The sequence below is a fragment of the Pygoscelis adeliae genome, unplaced genomic scaffold, assembly GCF_000699105.1.
Source record: "Pygoscelis adeliae isolate BGI_AS28 unplaced genomic scaffold, ASM69910v1 Scaffold154, whole genome shotgun sequence".
Taxonomy (NCBI): Eukaryota; Metazoa; Chordata; class Aves; order Sphenisciformes; family Spheniscidae; genus Pygoscelis; species Pygoscelis adeliae.
Window position 1 is genome coordinate 4,917,602 of NW_008825113.1, and position 18,182 is coordinate 4,935,783.

At 42.2% G+C, this 18,182-nt stretch overlaps 1 protein-coding gene across 1 annotated transcript in view; it reads left to right on the top strand.

The window, feature by feature from the left end:
* Nucleotides 1–9,782: 9,782 nt before the first annotated feature.
* BACE2 (beta-site APP-cleaving enzyme 2) overlaps nucleotides 9,783–18,182 on the top strand; it is a 26,034-nt gene continuing 17,634 nt past the window's right edge. Inside the window, exons 1-3 of the mRNA XM_009328038.1 lie at nucleotides 9,783–9,864; nucleotides 10,656–10,785; nucleotides 17,876–18,092. Coding sequence (XP_009326313.1) covers nucleotides 9,783–9,864; nucleotides 10,656–10,785; nucleotides 17,876–18,092 — 429 coding nt within the window. The remainder of the gene's footprint in view (nucleotides 9,865–10,655; nucleotides 10,786–17,875; nucleotides 18,093–18,182) is intronic.

Sequence of the window (18,182 nt, forward strand, 5' to 3'; positions counted from 1 at the left end):
GAGGGAAGAGATTAGACCTGGCATGCAGCCTTCGCAAAACACTGATTTTTCTCACTGCTGTCCTGCAAACTTCTTTTGTCTCCAAAATGTAGCCTTTTTCAAAGTTAATCGCTGCCTTCAAAAGCTTCTTAAATATTGCAGGAGCAGCTTTGGCACTTGGTTTCACATCTCCAGTGCAATTTGAAATTCAGGTGTTTATTTAAATTTGAGGTTGAAGTTCAGATCTTTGGTGTGAGGGAGAGATCTTTTAATGGAGGTAGAAATACAAGAGCGAGACTGAATCTCTCCTGAGAGGCTTCTGCCTGCTACTGAAGGGCAAGGGTACTGTGGTGTCTTTGACAAAAGAGAGATTTAAAAAAAAAACAAAAAACGTACTGGTGAGGTTAGAGATACCTCCTAGCCTACGCTCAAGAGCGTTAGGAATCGGCTTCATAGGCTATGTTGAAGTTTGAAACGTGGCCCTTGATTAATTCTGTTATTCCCAAATAGCACAGTAAACATGGACAGTGACTTATGGTGTAGTAGCTTGTACAGCATGAGGAAGGTTTAAAGACTAGTCAGTTCAAGCCTTCTTGAGTTTACTTAGTATAGCTTGGCTCTGTGCAAATGTGTAAAACTGTTTCAGTCTTACAGATACTGCAGTTGGAGGGTCGTTGCTTTAGTTTCAAAGCAAGTTTTTTTTTATAGTGTAGGACTTCTGAAGCTAGGTAGAGAAGAAGAACTAAAAATGCCTTTTTTTTTTTCTTTCAGACAGCAGTTTCTCTGAGTCTAATGAACAACAGAGGTAAAGAAAAGGGTGACCTGACAAAATAAATTGGAAGCTAATTATGGAGAGCAAAAGCCTCAGAAAATTGAAATTCTGAACTGTATGCAGCTTCTAACTGTAATCATTCACTGGATATAATACATTAATGTAGGCTTACTGATTTCATTTCCTTAAAAAAAAAAAAAAACAAAGCAAAAAGCCCTCCTTGGATATCGTATTCTGAAAGGTAGTGTATTAGCATGATGAGTCCTTTTCTCCTCTTCCCCCGCCCAAAAAAAAAAAAACACACCTCTAAAATTGTTTGACATAAGGCTATGTTTTTAGAAGTATCATGCCCTGAGTAGTGCTGGTAAACAGAACAGACGTAGCAGATGTTTAACCTAAGACACTTGAGGTGGATCATTTGTTGGTTTTCAGTGAGGTGGTTGTCTTTTTCTACAGAGAAAGTTTAGCTTCAGGTCAACTGAAAAAATTTGACAGGGGTTTTCTTAAGGAATGAAGCAAGACAGGCTGTGGTTAAGCGCAAGGGTCCAAGTGCATAGAGGCTTGCTGAGGGAGCTGTCTAGGCACAGCAAAACCCTTTTTTGCTGGCCGGTGGTGTGTGTGCCCCTGCATTGTGCAATACAGCTGTGCAGCCCTTTGCCCACCTCTGCTGCCCTCCTATTTACTGCGCAGCTAGAAGCTGTCCTGCTCCTCAGGTCCTCCTACAGCGCCCATAGCTCCGTGGACTAGCAGCCATCTGATGTGGCTGGGCATTGCTCCAAAGAGTTCAAAATCCTGCCAAGCAGTGCCCAGCAGTGCTCGCTCGGTGGTTTCAAAGTGAGAAAGAGGTTTAGGTTGAGAAGGTGACTATGAAATCTGTAATGGCACTCACAAGTGTATCTCCGAGAGTCAGGCTGGTGGTCGAGCTAGACTTCAGGTGTTTCTTCAGTTTCTTTTTAGCTGTTGAATTATTGAATTAATAGCTGTCTGTCCAACACTTTTGGCCACCATGTTCTCTAGGGATGGAGGAGCGAGCTCTGGATGAGACGCTTACTAATTTAGATGCAGCACATAGCGTAGACATAGCCCGTCTCTAAACCAAGGCTGCGTGGGCACAGGGATTCCTTGTGAGTCTTGCACTTGGATGTGAGAGTTGGTCCCAGTGGCATTCGGCTTACAGTCTCTCTTGTCTCGTCAGTGCTGTACCGTAATTAGCAGAAAATTGATGGATTTAATTCCTATACACCTAGTAACAGGTGGAAACATGCTCTCGGATTTAACAAGAGTGCTGTCCGTACTTAAGTGCAAATAGCTGATGTGTCCTGCATTCATTCTTGAATTTCAGGGTGTGTTTGTGGGCTTTTTTTTTAATCATCCATTTATCTAGACACTCATTAATCTTTCAATTCAAGAACGTGTCTAGTATAAATATAGCAAATATGTAGATTTTCCTCACTCAAATTTTGAGCACTTGGGTGCCATACTGCTTTAGTAAGAACGGTCTACCTGATGTTAAAGTGCGTTACTGGCTACACTGGGTAAGGCAATTTTCCTCAGTCTTCTCAAACCAGTCCAAGCCTTCCAATGGTTATTTACAGGTGAGGTTTTTCTAGACCTCTAGATTATTGTTGTTTCTGAACTTTCTCTAACTAGTCCAGGTTTTCCTTAAAACCCAATGCCTGGAACAGGGCGTGACTTCAGCTGTAGCTGGTTTAGGTGAACAAGAGGGTTGCTTCATACACCTACATTCTTTGTCAGCTGTAAGGTGTAATATGGGAGAGGGATTTGTGTCTGGGAAAAAAAAAGAAGAAAAAAAGGTCAATCTTTTCTGAAAAGGCAATGAGACAAAATTGCTACAATTCACACAGCTCTAAGATAAGCAAGTAATAGCTCATGTTCAACAGCAAAGCATGTTCATATAGCATGAATAGGATGGATGTGTTGTATGATAAATCTAGACACAGCAAATAAATTTCAGCCTGAAAAATAAGATACCACATGAGACGGCATGTGCAGAAAGAATGCTAATGTTTAGGGAACCGAAGGCACTGGCAGAAAGGAGAGCGTAGAAATGAAGAATAGATATTTTGTTTTGTTACCAGGATTGATTGGCTGACTATTTTTTTTGTCTTTAAACCATAATAGCCTTCCCTTATTGTCAAATTGATAATATATATAAAGCACTTCCTGTAATATTTCTTTTCAAAATGACTATTCATCAGTCCCTGAGTCAGATGCTCATATTTCAACTCAAAATTTAGTTTAGCAAGTTTATACTTCAGAGCAATCAGTCATTTTAGCATTTGTGTTTTTAATACAAATCTCAACTACAGAAGCACACAGTGCTCTTAAGCACGGATAGATTGGCTAATCCAGATAGTACCTTGTAATCTTCTGGCAAAGAAAGAGATTATTGCTTTTCAGAGAGGAAAAAACAAAAAAGAGTATTCCTCCCAGTCTAGCAGTGCAGATCATGAAAAGATTGAGGGCAAAAGACTCTTGGTCTTCTACTGGGTCCAGGGATGGCTGAGTGTTTTAGGTGGCTGGGGGAGAGAGTGAATGTAAAGGTAGTACAGATATGGGGTCAAATCCCAGGTCCTGACACCAGCTGGGAATGTGGTGAGAGGAATGACAGCAAATGCCAAACAGACTCTGGTGGGCTTGATCTGCTGTAGCCCTGAAGAGCCTCCATTTGCCATTTTTTCTCCTGCTTACTCCACAACCTACAAACACACCACATTTTCTGTGACAAACTTCTGCCATTGCGAAAGCAGGACTTATCTTTAGCGATATATTTGACTTCCTGGTTTGGCCAAGTTTTCGTGCTGCAATAAATCACCTTCCTCTGCATCCCCAGTGTGACGTTGCAGTGAAACATGGGCACCACTTGCTGAACAAACGGCATTAGAAAACCATTAACCTCCGTTCCATTTTTCTTTCTCACACCACCTCTGTTATCTTCACTGCATGGTTAAACCCTTCTTATGACTATGGGAGGATTTTTTTTTGGAGGTAGTAGCAGATAGGTCTGTTTTCTCTGGTGAGCTGACCTCCCTTGAGGCACCACAGGAAATACTTCTCATCCTGGACTTGGCATAACATGTGGGCCTGCCCCCATGGTGAAGGTGAAGTTTGATACAGTCCAAGCTGCAGAGAGTCATTTGGCTCTGGGTGGGGTGTTTCTCCATCGTCACCAGTGGCCGTGCATCTGTCAGCCAAAAAGCTGAGTTGTTTTCTGGATTCCTTTATTCAGCACTGATGAAGCCACACCTGGAGTGCTGTGTCCAGCTCTGGGCTCCCCAGTACAAGAGACACATGGACATACTGGAGAGAGTCCAGTAAAGGGCCATGAAGACATTTAAGGGATTGGAGCATTTCTCACATGAGGAAAGGCTGAGAGAGCAGGGACTGCTCAGCCTGGAGAAGAGAAGGCTCAGAGGGGGATCTCATCAATGTATACAAATATCTGAAGGGAGAGTGCAAAGAGGACAGAGCCAGGGTCTTTTCAGAGGTGCCCAGTGACAAGACCAGAGGCAGTGGGCACAGACTGAAACACAGGAGGTTCCCTCTAAACATAAGAAAAAACACTTTTTTTACTGTGAGTGTGACCAAGCACTGGCACAGGTTGTCCGGGAAGGTTGTGGAGTCTCCATCCTTGGAGATATTCAAAAGCTGTCTGGGTATGGTCCTGGGCAGCTGGCTCTAGGTGGCCCTGCTTGAGCAGGGGGTTGGACCAGATGACCTCCAGAGGTCCCTTCCAACCTCAACCGTTCTGTGAAGTGCTGCAGAGCAATGAGGACTGGGCTGCTCCAGCCCAGGGACCACTTACAAGCAATGAAAAATGGGAGAGTCCTGTCCCTGCCCCAGTGTTCAGGGGCAGTGTGCCGATCTGTTGTACAGATCGACAAACTTACCCCTTTTTGGTTTCAGTCTTACCTGTTCAGCAAAATATGTATTATTCTGCAAGCAGAAATGTGTTGTTGTGGAGGCTTCTTCAGTTTATGTCTAACTTTGCAGGCCTCTACATCTAGACATGCTTCCAAAGATTCCTCTGACTCATCTTTTAATTAGGTTTTATTTCTGTATCTTAAGAGGAACAGATGAAGAATCTATATTAAAGCCTAGTCTTCTGAATTTGTTTATTAGAAAGTAGGCCGTAAATGTTAATTCCAAGTAACACAGAAAAAAAGCATACAGTAACTCTGTGCTTAAAAAGCCACTGTATATTATAACGTTATTAATTTGTAGAAACAAATTGCTGAAATAACCTGACTGACAGTCTGTGCCAATAATAACATGTAGTAACTGTGGGCAAACACAGCATATAGTTGCTAGTGTGGGGTTTTTTTTTCGTGTGATGGTTGTAAGCAATTCTTGCCAGATGGCCTGATAATGTAATTAGGAATCATTGTGTTAAATGAGGCAGTATTTAAATTGGCAACTAATTTTCCTATCTATTAACCAGCTTGAAAAAGAAGAGCTGTTACCCAGATGATTTCTAGCTGCTAATCCCTAACAAGAAATGTAGCACTTCTTTACACCTTTTTTTAAGCACTGTCTAGCAAATTATTTTCTGTAGGGTTTATTGTGTGTGGGACAAAATAAGAAAGGGAGGGAGTTAAGAGATATTACAAGTTCAGGGGTTGTTAGATAGGGTGGACTTCTACTAAGCCAGTACATCATGATGTGTGGTAACAGCTCATGAGCCAGTAATGGGATGCTTCCTATTTATAGTCTCTACATGTGGACAAAAAAACATTTTTACTTTGTGATAGTTCACTGGGTGGCATACTCCATCAGGCGGAGTAGGACTATAAGCCCTATTTTAAGTGTGTGCGTGGGAGAAATCATGAAAGCACAGCAGGACAAGATTTTGAATGGCATATGAATGTTAGTAGTGTGGAATGGTCGCTCTCTTTATTGGGGACGGGAGAGAAGGGAAAAGAAAGGGGCGCCCTTGGGTCAAGTTAAAATCCCAGAGAAGGCATGATCGCTTGTAGTTTTCATCATGAACTCTTACGGAGCCAGCTTTTTTGGTCTGCTGGTTTGTGCGGTGGAAACCATCAATTGCCTATCATTAAGACTTTGACTGAACCCCAGAGTAAATGTAAGGCTGAATGAGATTGATTATTATATTTATGGCTCCATCTGTGCAAATCTTACTCCTTTTTTTCTCCCCCCCTATGCTTCAGCTGAAGCAGGGATGAAGAACCCAATACATTTTTGCAGTCTGGTTTCTTCTGTCCAGTGGTGAAACTTTATTGCTTGACCTAAAAGGATCAGACCCGTTAACTTGAAAAAAAACTACAGTGGATTTTTCCATAGGCCAGATTATCACTAGCTCAGTGTGGGTTACCCAGCAAATCACATCAAAAGCAACAGCACGACAGGGTTGCATGCAAGCCCACCTGGAAAAGGCTGTGTATGCTGAATCATGCAGAGAGCTGCTTCAAAGAAATGCATTGTGCACTTGTAGCCCATGGGATTTGTTTTGTATATTTTTCTGAAAGTTACCAAAAACTCCCGACCTTAAACTAAAACAGGAAAGAGAAACTTAAACGAAGTCTGTGTAGGGCGTAGATCAGAACAGAGGCAAGGTCTGTCTCTGCTAGAGGATGCTAGCAACCTCTATGCAACAAAAATTGAATGATTGCTACATTTTATCACTCTTCCTTGAAAATGTGAAGGAAGTCACTTTCTGAATGCATGATGGGATAACTGCAAATTGCTGTTCACCGGGCAGTTAAATGAGGCATAGATAATGCCTAGCGTTGATGACGTCGTATTGACGCCACTTGCTGTAACAGATAGGGCAGGTGTCTGAACCACAGACAGATGAAGCTTTGCTGAATGAAAAAGATGACAGATCAATAGGCAATTTTTTTTCTGATATCAAAATACAACAATATTCAGCAATCGAAAGCTTAAAAATATTAAAGACATAGTGGTAAGTTAAATTATTGAAGCAGGATAGCATACAGTAAGTGCTATTTGATGTTGGCGCTAAATCAAGCACTGGAAAGTTTGAGGGACCCTTGAAGTATTGACAATGTGTTTGACTTCCAGTTGAAATAAATCATTACAACTGGGTTTTTTTCAGTGTCTGCCCCTTCAGAGTAGAAAATATATAAAATGCATGGCCTAAGGAGGCTTCTGCTTTCAATGTTCTTGACTTTCAGTAAAGAGTTTTGGATTTGTTTCTTTTTATAAGCACAACTTAATGGCATATAGATAGGGTGTCAGATTTCCTCTGTAAGTGTGTCATGGCAGAAGTGGATGTTACTATCTTGCTTACTCTATAGCTAGGGATCTTTATGAACCTCTTCTTAATATTCACGCTATTTCCTTATAGGAAATGCATCCAGCAAAATCATCTTCAGGTATGGTCCTAGGTGCAGATTTTACGTCCCATGGCTGTGGTAAAGGTGACATTCGGGGGGAAAAAAATGGCCTTTTGCATTTGCTGTCTGCTTTCTGCTATATAGATCTGAAATTGAACTTGGAAGACACAATAAAAAAAAACCCAAGGCTTTCCTTCTGTGCCTCCAAAAGTGAACGGAAAGTCGTCTTTCATTGTTTTTAATGCTGGGCACGTGATCTGTCAGCAGTCTTTGGGCAGTTTTTCCTTCGTAGCCTTATTCAGCCATGTCTCTCCGACCTTGGCTTTCGCAAAATCTGACTTCATCTGACACTTTCTGACAACACAACGTGATCACTAAATAATCAGCTCTCCGTGACAGGAAGTGATTCACTCAAGGTGGCTGTAATAAACCCGAGGAACCTGCCGTGCCTGCCCGCGAGAGCTCTGATTCACCATCTCAGGGGCTTCACGAGGGGGCAGCTGGAGAGGATGCTACCACTGCTGTTAGCTCTGCCTCGGCATCAGGATCTTCTGTCCCTGTGGCAGAAGGGTAATGGCACAGAGAGGTATGACAGCTCCCCAGCTGTCACAGCGCATAACCCAGTGGATCGAGTTGAGGTGCTGTTGATTTTGGTTTTCGTTAGTAAGCCGCGTGGCACAATGCAGTGGGAGGGAAGTGAGCAAAGTGAGGAAGTTTGGCTTCATCTTTTGGGAGAGGGCAGAGCTGACCTCTGGAGATGAGGCAGGCTGGGCAGCCCTAGACCATAGCTCCTTCTGTTGCCACCCTGTGACTCACCAGATCTTGCCTGAAGCTCCCCCAGCAGCACCATTAAACCGGCACCAGGCAGTACGGAATAAAGTAGGCTCCAGTGGTGACAACATGAAAGTGTTCTTAATGAGATGTGAAGGCAATAAAGAAACTTCAGACCCAAAGGGTAGCCAGGAGAGAAAGAGAACTCAGTAAGTTATACCCACCCCAAAATGAGCTGCTAATCACTGGCGCTATTGTGAGGACTACAATAAATCAGTGTCTGCCTTGGCCGCCTGCATCTCATTATGCACAAACATGCAGATAGAGAATGTCAGCCTCAATAGTGATCTGTCATGTGAATGCTGCTGTGTCCGAGTGGGCTGGCACTTGCATGGTTAGCCAGCTTTGTATTTTCTTTTTTTTTTCTTTTTTTTTTGAGGGGGATATCTGTTTTCTTTTGGAAATGTGGATTTGCTCCGTACAGTGGGTAGTAAATTTGCCCTTTTCTTCAGTGATTTGTGAAATCTGTGATGATAACATTGTATTTAAGGTGTGGGGGTAAAACATCTTTCATATATGTCATATTTAGGGATTGGATTTTTGTTTGGGGGTTTTTTTTTCCAAGTCCTCCTCCATGTATGGTGTCATGCATATTACTGAAGCTAGGGCAACACCTACGTGTATTTATGCAGCTGATGTATAGTGCCCATTACTCAAGCATCACAGACTGCCTCGGAAAGGCTAATTAATTTAAGCCCTGCAGCACCCCTTTGAGGCAACTTTTGTTGGTCCTGATAGATGCACACACTGTAGCTGCTCTTTGTTATTTATTTTTAATATGATTTCTATACCAGAGAGGGGGGAAAAATGAACAGTTCTTACTTTGTTAGGTAGTTGACAAAATGTTAGGCTTTTGATATCATTGAAATAAAATATGTAGCAAACTTCGGATTTTATTGCAAGCTGTGCCTCAGAGGTTCTTATTTTCTTTTAAAGCCTCAGCTCTTGGAGCCAGGTGAACTTGTAGATGTCCTTTTGTTTTGAAACATCTGTGTCCAGCTCGTGTGGTTGCAAAATAAATTTTAATGTATTGTCTCCGCTTAATCTAAAATCTGGGATGCAGTGAGGCACTTGACTAAGGTTGTGGGTTTGTTTCTTTTTAGTCTTAAAATTTTTGCATGATTAGGACTGGGAATACCAATGACAGAGTGTGCATGCAGTTCAGAAGAGAGTCCCATGGGTTACTGGTTGTTTTTGTGTTTATGTTTTAATTTCAGAGCTCCTCAGACCCATACTATATTAACTAGGTAAAACAAGGGTAACCATCTCCTCCCTCCCCCTCCATGTGCAAATGAAAGATGTTTTTAAACATCAACTCACACGTTTTTTTGTCTATGCTCGGTCTTAAACTTATGAAAGAAGGATTCAGCATATCTTCTCCAAATGCTTTTTCCTCCTTTGTCTTTACTCTCCTTTCCGAGCTCGGCCCTGTTTCTCCACTTCCTTTGTCAACATTAAACTAGTTTCCCCTACCATTCTCTCTTACCCTTTCCACATCCACTTTCAGTGCTAGATCCCTAGCCACCTCATGTCTTAAGGGGTGATGAGGACTACCAAAGTGGCTGGTTCAAGCTGGCTTTAAACCACAGTCAACCCAGTCCTCATGTCTCACTCCCTCCTACAGGAAAATTCTGAATTCCTTAATATTTTTCTGGGGAGCAGGTGTCCCCTACTGCCTAGGGCATAATTTCACAATCATTTTAAGCCAATCTGAGACCACGCTGTCACCAAAGGAGGCAATCGCCCTTTTCTAGTATCTGCTCCTACCATCTCTTTTCAAGTAGCTGTCTGATATGGCAGATGGCTAATTGTTTTTTGGTAACTGTAGGTGAGGAACCTGATCTGATTTGCATCACAGCACCATGGGTACAAGTGCTTATGGCAAGAAGCATCTTGGGAAGCATCCAGCCAAGAGCAAGGGGAAAAGTGTGACCACTGCTTTTGGTAGTAGTACAGTCTCTGACTGACAAATTATCATTTAATGCCACCTGTAGTTTCAAGGTCTTGCTGAAAGAGGTGGTCCTGCATCCGGCTGCTCGCTCCCGTACTGTTACCTTCTGATTTGTGCTAGCACAAGCTGTCATGCAGCTGTGGTGAACCAGGCTGCTAACCTGAGCCAAATGGGAAAAGGAGGCGTCTTGTTTTGTCCGTGTGGTTTTGTTAGGCAATTTTTGGCCTAAATCATCCTCCCAATTAACCAAACAAGTGGCCCACTCTTAGGCCACCTTTCACTCCATGCTTTTCACAGTGTTTATAAATCTGCCATCCTCCTATTTAAGGGCGGTGAAAGCTGTGGTATGTTGCTGCTGCTTGGGACGAACTGTGCAATGTTCCCATGCTCTCCAAGCCACGAGGCAGCTTCATGCTTCTGCTTATTCCTGCTCAGACTTGCACTCAGCCCCTACCTAGAAACCTCATAAGCTCTACGGCAAACAGTGCTTTAAACAGTACGCAATTCCGTGTGTGACCCGGACAAGCCAGATTGCCAAGACACATGGGTTGAGCCAAAAAGAAATTTCAGATGGTCATGAATTCCTCTGCTGTGCAAATATGAGCTTGTCGGGTTTTCCCCCTTCCAGGAATGTGACTATTTTAAAGCATTTCAGGGGCTGCAGTAGCATATCTTTCCCAAAAGTGACACTTTGTATTTATTTTTCAGGGCAACTTTCATTATAATTTTAAAACTGAAGGTAGTTCAGACAAAAACTTTAATGATTTTTTTTTTGTTTATTTAGTTGGATATGAAAAACACCTCTTCTTTCTTCTGTTTCGGCAGTTAAATATTCTGGTTGACACTGGGAGCAGTAATTTTGCTGTAGCAGGTGTGCCTGATCCTGATGTCACCTCCTACTTCAATACCAAGCTGTAAGTACCTGTTCTGCACGCCGTGATGGGTTAGGGTGTCTTTTAGATTCTGACTCCTCCACACGAAAGAGGGTGGTAAGGCAGTTCATGGGCTCCTGTGACATCCCATGAGAATGGGATGTTTGTTGCCTGAATGGGAAGACTGGCCTTGCCTGATGCAAAGCCCTGCCTGACACCATGAACAGACCCACTGAGCTCTGAGCGCAGCGCTGGGAGAAAAAAGAAGATTACAGGGTAAAAATTGTTTGCAAAAATCACACCAATTTCAGCCAATTTCTTATCCGAATAGTCTTGCAAGGAATTAAAAGTTTAAATATACTTTCCCTGTGTCTAAAACCAAAAATTGAAACCCAGTAATTGTATCTGTTACTTGACATTTCATCCAAAACCAGAATTAGTTAGTCAAAAACTGATTTGTTGTTTAGTTTGGCCAAGGGCCTCGATCAGTTAGTGATCTGGACAGACCCTGCTGAATCTGGTTGTTTATAAGATACGACTTGGTGCTTTTGGTGCTTGTTATGCACTAAATTTGCTGTGTTTAGCATGAGCTGACATTAGTCACAGCCAAGCACAGCTTTGTCTGTCTGAATCACTTTCCCTCCTTCCTTCCTTTCTGCCCTTCTCTAGTTTCAATTATTTCAGGTAAACTTCTCCAAAACACAGTGTCTATCTTTAGCTGAAGCATATGGATAAAAATACTTCGAGGACTGGGAAGCTGGAGAGTATCACCATTCTCATTACCTCTTTATGTATTTTAACATGGGGTTTTGCACTTTTTTTCCAATAAGATGCACTGGTAATGGAGGGAAAGCTGGTATTTCCATGCTGCTTACTAAAATAGCCTTACCTCCTGTCACATATTCAGATGTTAATGGAGATATTTCACATCTCACTCTGATATGACACAGGTCTGGAAAGTCCAGAATTTGCACTTGAAAGCCGTTTCTGCACTACTGCAGAGTTTTACATGCCAGCTGTCCCCTTCCATAGGTAGTGGCTAGAGGAAACTTAATTGCAAGGAGTTAAAAGCACAGGCATTCCTTCTCTCTTTTCTCTTAAGTGATCTTATTTTGTCTGGAAGGGCAAGGCCTCTCTCATAAGAACCATGAACCATTAGAAACAGCAACAATGGCAGAGATTGTGTGTTGAGAAAGACTTGAAGGTTGCAGTCTCTTATCAGTGTTCTCAGTGTACACTGTGTGTTGAGAACTTTGATATGAAGTTAATAATGAAACTTTGAAATTTAGGCCCTGAAGACTTAAGGGTGCTTTGTAAAATGATTCAAACTCAAGTCATTATAGTCCAGAGCAATTGCAATAGCAATTTCTGGTTTGGGTTGGATTGATGGAGTACTGCAGTATGCTCAGAATAAAGTGCAACCATTAGCATGCTCGAACCTGGCTACACCATGCTTCTTCCATTTTAAACACTTTAAATACTTTTAAATCAATGTCATCCGGGAGGGATCCCGGCCCCACTGAAATCAGTTAGATGTTTCAAAAACGTTGTTTGCAAGAAAACTCTGTAGGTCACCTAGTACATATCCCAAATGAGGCAGGGCTGTCACCAGATTGGGTCAGCCATGGCTGCGTCCAGCCAAGTCCTATAAACCTTTAAGGGTGGAGAATCCATTCTCTCTCTGGGCAGTGTGTTTCAGTGCTGTGCCACACTCTCCTGTGGAGGAAATATTTCCTATTGTCCAACCTTAACCTCACAAAATGTAACTCCTGGGTGTTGCCCCTTGTGTTATTGTCTGGCACTGCAGAGAAAGGTTTGGCTGTGTCATCTTTGTAACTGTCTTTCAAGTTGTTGTAAACTGCTATGAGATCTCCCCTTAGCCTCTTGTTTGCAAAGCCAAAGCCCAGTTCTCCTCAGCCTCTCATCACAGGTCCTGTGTTTGTGGACCCTGACCTATTCGGTAGCTCTCTGCCAGTCCCTCTCTCTTTGTCCAGCTCCCTGTTGAACTGGGTTCCCACAGCTGGCCACAGTCTATTCCAGGTGTGGTCTCACCAGTGCTGACCAGAGGGGGAGAGCAACTTCCTTGGATATGTTGTCCATGGCCCTCCAAGTGTGGCCGGGTGTAAAGTTTGTTGTATGCACAGGGGCGCGTACGGTGTTGGCTCTTATTCCGCCTGGTGTCCACCATCACTCCAAGTCCTTTTGAGTCCTTTTCAGTTTCTTCCCAGTCTGTCCTGATGTATGGAGTTGTTTCATCTCAGCTACAAAACTTTGTGCTTGTCCTTGCTGAATGCCATGAGGTTTCTGTTGGCTCAATCTTCCCATTTTTGAAGGTTCCTTTGGATTCAAGCTCTGCCATTCGGCATATCAGCTACTCCCTTTAATGTAGTGTCCTGTGCAAATCTGCTGAGGGTGCAGTCTGTCCATCGTGTAGGTTCTTGATGAAGATGTTGAACAATTTTTCTTCCACTCACAACCCCTGGGGCACTATGCTTGTCACGAGCCTGATGTTGAGCCAACAGTCACTGCCCTTTGGGCCCAATGGCCTAGCCCATCTTCAACCCCCACAGTGGTCTGTTTGTTCAGCCCCACATCCTCAGCTTCTGAATGGGAATGCCATGGGAGATGATGTCAAAAGCCTGACTGAAGTCAAGATGTGCTACAGCCACTGCGCTCTCCTCATCCACGTAGCCAGTCATCTTCTTGTAGAAGGCAGTGAGGTTGGTCAGGTACGATATGCCTGTGAAATTCCTCATTGAGTGTCCATGATTACTTTCTTGTCCTTCATGTGCTTGGGAACAGATTCCAGGAGGTTGTTCTCCAAGACTTTTCCTGACCTGAGGTGAAGCCCAGTGGCCTATAGTTTCTTGGGCCCTGCTGTTCATCTCTTTTTGAGACTGGCCTTATGATAGCCTTTTCCCAGTAGTCAGGTTGCCTTCCCTGGTTGTCATGAGTTTGCATAGGTGGTAGACAGGGGCCTTGATATCACATCAGCCAGATCTGTAAAATTACCTAAGTGATCTTTACCCATGTGTAAATAAGACAAATGACCTATGTGCACTTTTCTTCCACACTAGGTAGAACACTTCAACATTAGATAAAGAGGTTGCCTCTCATCTGGTAATCATTCCTGGAGTTTTTCCCTATATTGTCATGAAGTGCTTCCATATCAAAGTCATAAACTGCAAATTGAAGACGAGGGGAAAGAAGGATTAGTAGTTTGTTAAGTTAATGGGACTGAGTTATAGATGTGTGCATATTAGAATATTAATATTGTGTTGGAGAAAGAGAGTGGTAGGTCTGGATTTCCTGATTGCCATGCTCTTAGTTTAATTTTATTCAAATGATCAAAATGTGACATTAAATGCATGACTGTTTTTTGACTGAAATTGAGGAGGATGCATAGGAAAGGCATTATCTTTGTTTCAAAGGACCCGGAGGGTGTGTTGTTCAGGAAGAGCCCTCCCTGAGCAATTTTAGAACTAGCTTGTTAAATGATGTTGTATGTCATATAATTTGTGTCGTATAGTTCTATTGTTTAATTACCTGGGTCTTTCTGTACAAAACGAATAAAGCTGTTATCATGAACTCTTTCACAACTTGGGTTTTTGAATGGCTCTGACAAAACTTTGCTGTGAAAAGTTCGGAGTCTGCTGTGATGATCATGCTGTATAAGTCACCATGATGTATAAGGTTTTGGGAAATGGCCTAATTTGTCCCGAACTGAAAAGAAATCACAGCATTTGTTTCTCATGCTGTTCAAAATAACAAGTAGTTTTTGTTGAGTATGCTACTTATGATAAAAGAGCTACTTAAACAGATGTATGAAGGGTTTTTTACACTTGAAACTGAATTACCGGTGATGGCTCCGTAGCGGTATGTGAAAGAGTGACATACTCAGGGCTGTCAGTATTCAGCAACAGTATTCAGTTTTATTTCAGTGTGAGTACTACTGCCTTACCATCTAAAGTTTCAAGAGCAAACTGCTCAAGAGTTGATCATTCCAAAAGATAGGGAGGTAAGAAAATTATGGGCAAAAAATTGAGGTAATACAGTAAGGTATATACTAGCAAGCAAACATAAGCTGCTGCTGAGTTTGGTTGTGTACACTGTACAGTTTATGGTTTGAGGTAACTTATAAACTTGTTCCAGAACCCCTGCAAATTAGATGGGACGACTTGGTTAAAAATAAGTCATTTATGTTGTGGAATAGTTTGCTTTTTCTTAAAGTTGTTGGCCCTGAATCACTTATCTTGTGCCATCCATCTATCACTAGAGAGGAGATAAAAACTTCTGTTCAGATTTTTTTGCCCATTGCTGTTTTCTGTCCCTTCTTTGCCATTGCTGTGTGTGAAGACATTGATTTGGTGCTTAGGAAAAAGTGAATGGGTAAGCAGGAAAATCTGAAGTCCTGATTTGTTGCAGATCAGCAAGAGAGCATGGAATTAAGAAGCAATTGCACGTGTTTGGTGAGGTCGGTGTTAAGCAGGGCTTTCTGCGTAGTGGATTTGCTGTTGCCATGTTAAGCTTCCTTCAAATGAAGCGTGACATGAGAAATAGCATTTTGGCCATGTTTTGTTCAGTGTTATACACTGGTAATGCTGGTAATGAGGAGTAACTCTGCATGAGAAAATGAACCCGTTGCTAGTTTTCTCAGCTGAGGCTTGAGATCCATTCGAGATTTGAGGACCACGTTTCTGTTGGCTGCCTTGGAGAGAAGGTAGTAACCAGGAAGGAGAGGGAGAAAGGAGTAGTGGCACTACAGCACCATAATCTAGGAGCCTTTTTCCTTGCCTCTGGCTAAGATACACTCTGTCCTGCCGGAAGAGCTGAATTTCTTATTTTCTCATCATAGCCAGAAAGGCTTGTTTGGAATTTTTTGTGCTGTCTGTTTCGCTAAAACACTCAGCCCATGAATTAGAACAAGTCTCTAGTTTTGACCTCTAAAGAAGTTTTCTTCCTTTGGATCAGTGAGGTGGAAAAACACAGGCTGATTACAGTCAAGAAGATGGAGCAGGAAGTGGTTTTTCAGAACAAAATATAATTACTGCCACAAGGATCATGTGAGATCCCTTCCCACACTAGGTATTTTGCTCCTTGAAGGAAATAATAAGGCCTTCTCTTCAATATGACATTTGTGCGCTTTACAAATGGGGTGGCTATCCTTATACCCATTTCTACAGGTGGGGAAGCTGAGGCACCGAGGGCGAGGAAGTGACTTGTCCTGCCTTTCCGCAGGAAAGCTCACCAGCTGTGCTGGAAAACGAACCCAGTCTTTCTGTGTCCTGGTCCACAGCTCAATCCATCAGGCTGTTACTGCTTACGGAAGAAGAGCTATGTGCTGCTGCTAGTCGTGCAGTGTCTGTATTTGCAGATTTGCTTCGCTTTATTCTCCCAGCACTCACTTTTCTCTCTGATTTCAGATGTTTCCTTTTCTGTTGCACAGCCAGACACTTTTCTACATGAAGAGCCCTGTATTTTCCGTTCCTTTTCCTGCCCCCCCTTAGTTTCTCTTATGTCACTAATTATTTAGATTTATAAAATATACTGCCAGTATCACAGCGGTGCTCTGAAGACCCTGCCTGAGTGGAGATGTCCCTTTGTCTAAGTCTCATTCAAATGCAGAATTACGCAGAAAGGTAAAACAGCAGTAGCAGTAGAAGTGACCAGATACAGGTAGTAACAGTATCTCTGGAATTCGTGCATTTTGAAATATAGTATGTGGGGCCTATTATCTCATTTATTTCTGCTGTCTTGGCTGTTACAAGCTATTGAGCCTTGAAGACCCTTGAAGAGCTAGGTGTTGGGAGTATCAGGAGCTGCTTAGGGTTAGAGCCTGGCCTCTTACTACTCCTTCCCTCCCTTAGCTAGGAAGAGGATCAATTGCGTGGTCCATATGGCCAAATTGTCCCTCAAGATAAAGTGTCTGCTCGAATGGATGGGAGTTGTCTGTGTTGTCATCTAAAGGTTGTTCCCCGTGACAGGCAAAATCACACTGACTTCATTCTGGCAAGCTCAGGTACAGGGGGCTGTGAAGCCACTTCATGTGGCTGTTTCTGTCAGAGCAGCTGTTAGATTAAAGCTGGGTTGATAAAACTGTCTGCAGTTGATAAATCACCTGCACTTTCTATTGTTTTACACACATGTAAAGGTGGTGTTATGAAATTATTTTAAACTTTTTTTTTATTTACTTTTAAAAAAGCTGTCAAGCGAAAAGTCTGTTCAGATGAACCGAGCATGGTCATCTGTCTCTTCAGAAGGGGAAGCTGTATGCTGAGGAACAGGACCAAAATAAGTTGTAAGAGGTCTAGAACTTTTGTAGCTCTTCAGTAGTGATGTGGGTGAAAGATGATTACTATATTTATACTACAGGATTTTAAAATGAAAAATTTATTAATGTTTTTTCTAATGTTTTTGTTAAGCCTTCTAAACAGGATTCTTTTCCTTTCTTTGCTTGCCATACTTAACTGCTCCTTTGCCTTTGCTGCCCTGGTCTAGAAGGAACTCCTTCCTTTCCTCTTCCAAGTCAGTGAATCATTTGTTAATAATATCCAAGTCTGCTTACTTCCTGATAGATAGGCCAAACTGCAGATTTAGAAAGCCTGTGTCTTCCAGATGATACTCACAATAATATTCCAATTTACCCAAAACAGATTTTCTAATAATATTAATGAGGTATTAGTCTACAGCGATTCAGTTAGCTTGGCATTTCAATTTGAGATTTGAATTCAGAAGCTTTTCATTTCTTAGCACTGCTTAATACGTTCCATCTCCAGTTAAGAGTATTGCTCCTATTGTGATGGACCTGTCTGAGTTAGGGACAACATTGCACTGGACGGCATAATATCGTAGATTTAAAAAAAAAAAAAAAAAGAAAAAAAAAAGGACAAGACACACTTTGTGACGATTTCAGTCATTGATGGCTTCAGGATAAAAACAGGGCCTCAAGATTTTTTTTATTACTGCTTTTTACTGCTTTTACAATTCATCCCTCTTCTTCTCTAAGTTTGTGTGGCTGACTTTGCAGACTTCACTTTTTTTCCTCTCTGGGAAAAATTGAGATTGAATATATTCTGTTGTCTTGCATTGTAAATGAACAGCTCATGCATAAGTGTATCTTTTCCTTTTAAAGGTCAAGTACATACAAATCTCAAGGGATTGATGTCACAGTTAAGTACAGTCAAGGAAGCTGGACTGGAGTGCTGGGTACAGATGTCATTACTATCCCAAAAGGAATCTATGGCAGCTACACCATCAACATTGCTACCATTCTTGAATCGGAGAATTTCTTCTTACCAGGGGTTAAATGGCATGGGATTCTTGGTCTTGCCTACGATGCCTTAGCCAAGGTAAATCATCCTTTCCCCAGCTATTGTCTTTCACAATGACAATAAATAGAAATCTAACTATTAAAATACAGTGAGCAGGTGATCTGTCAG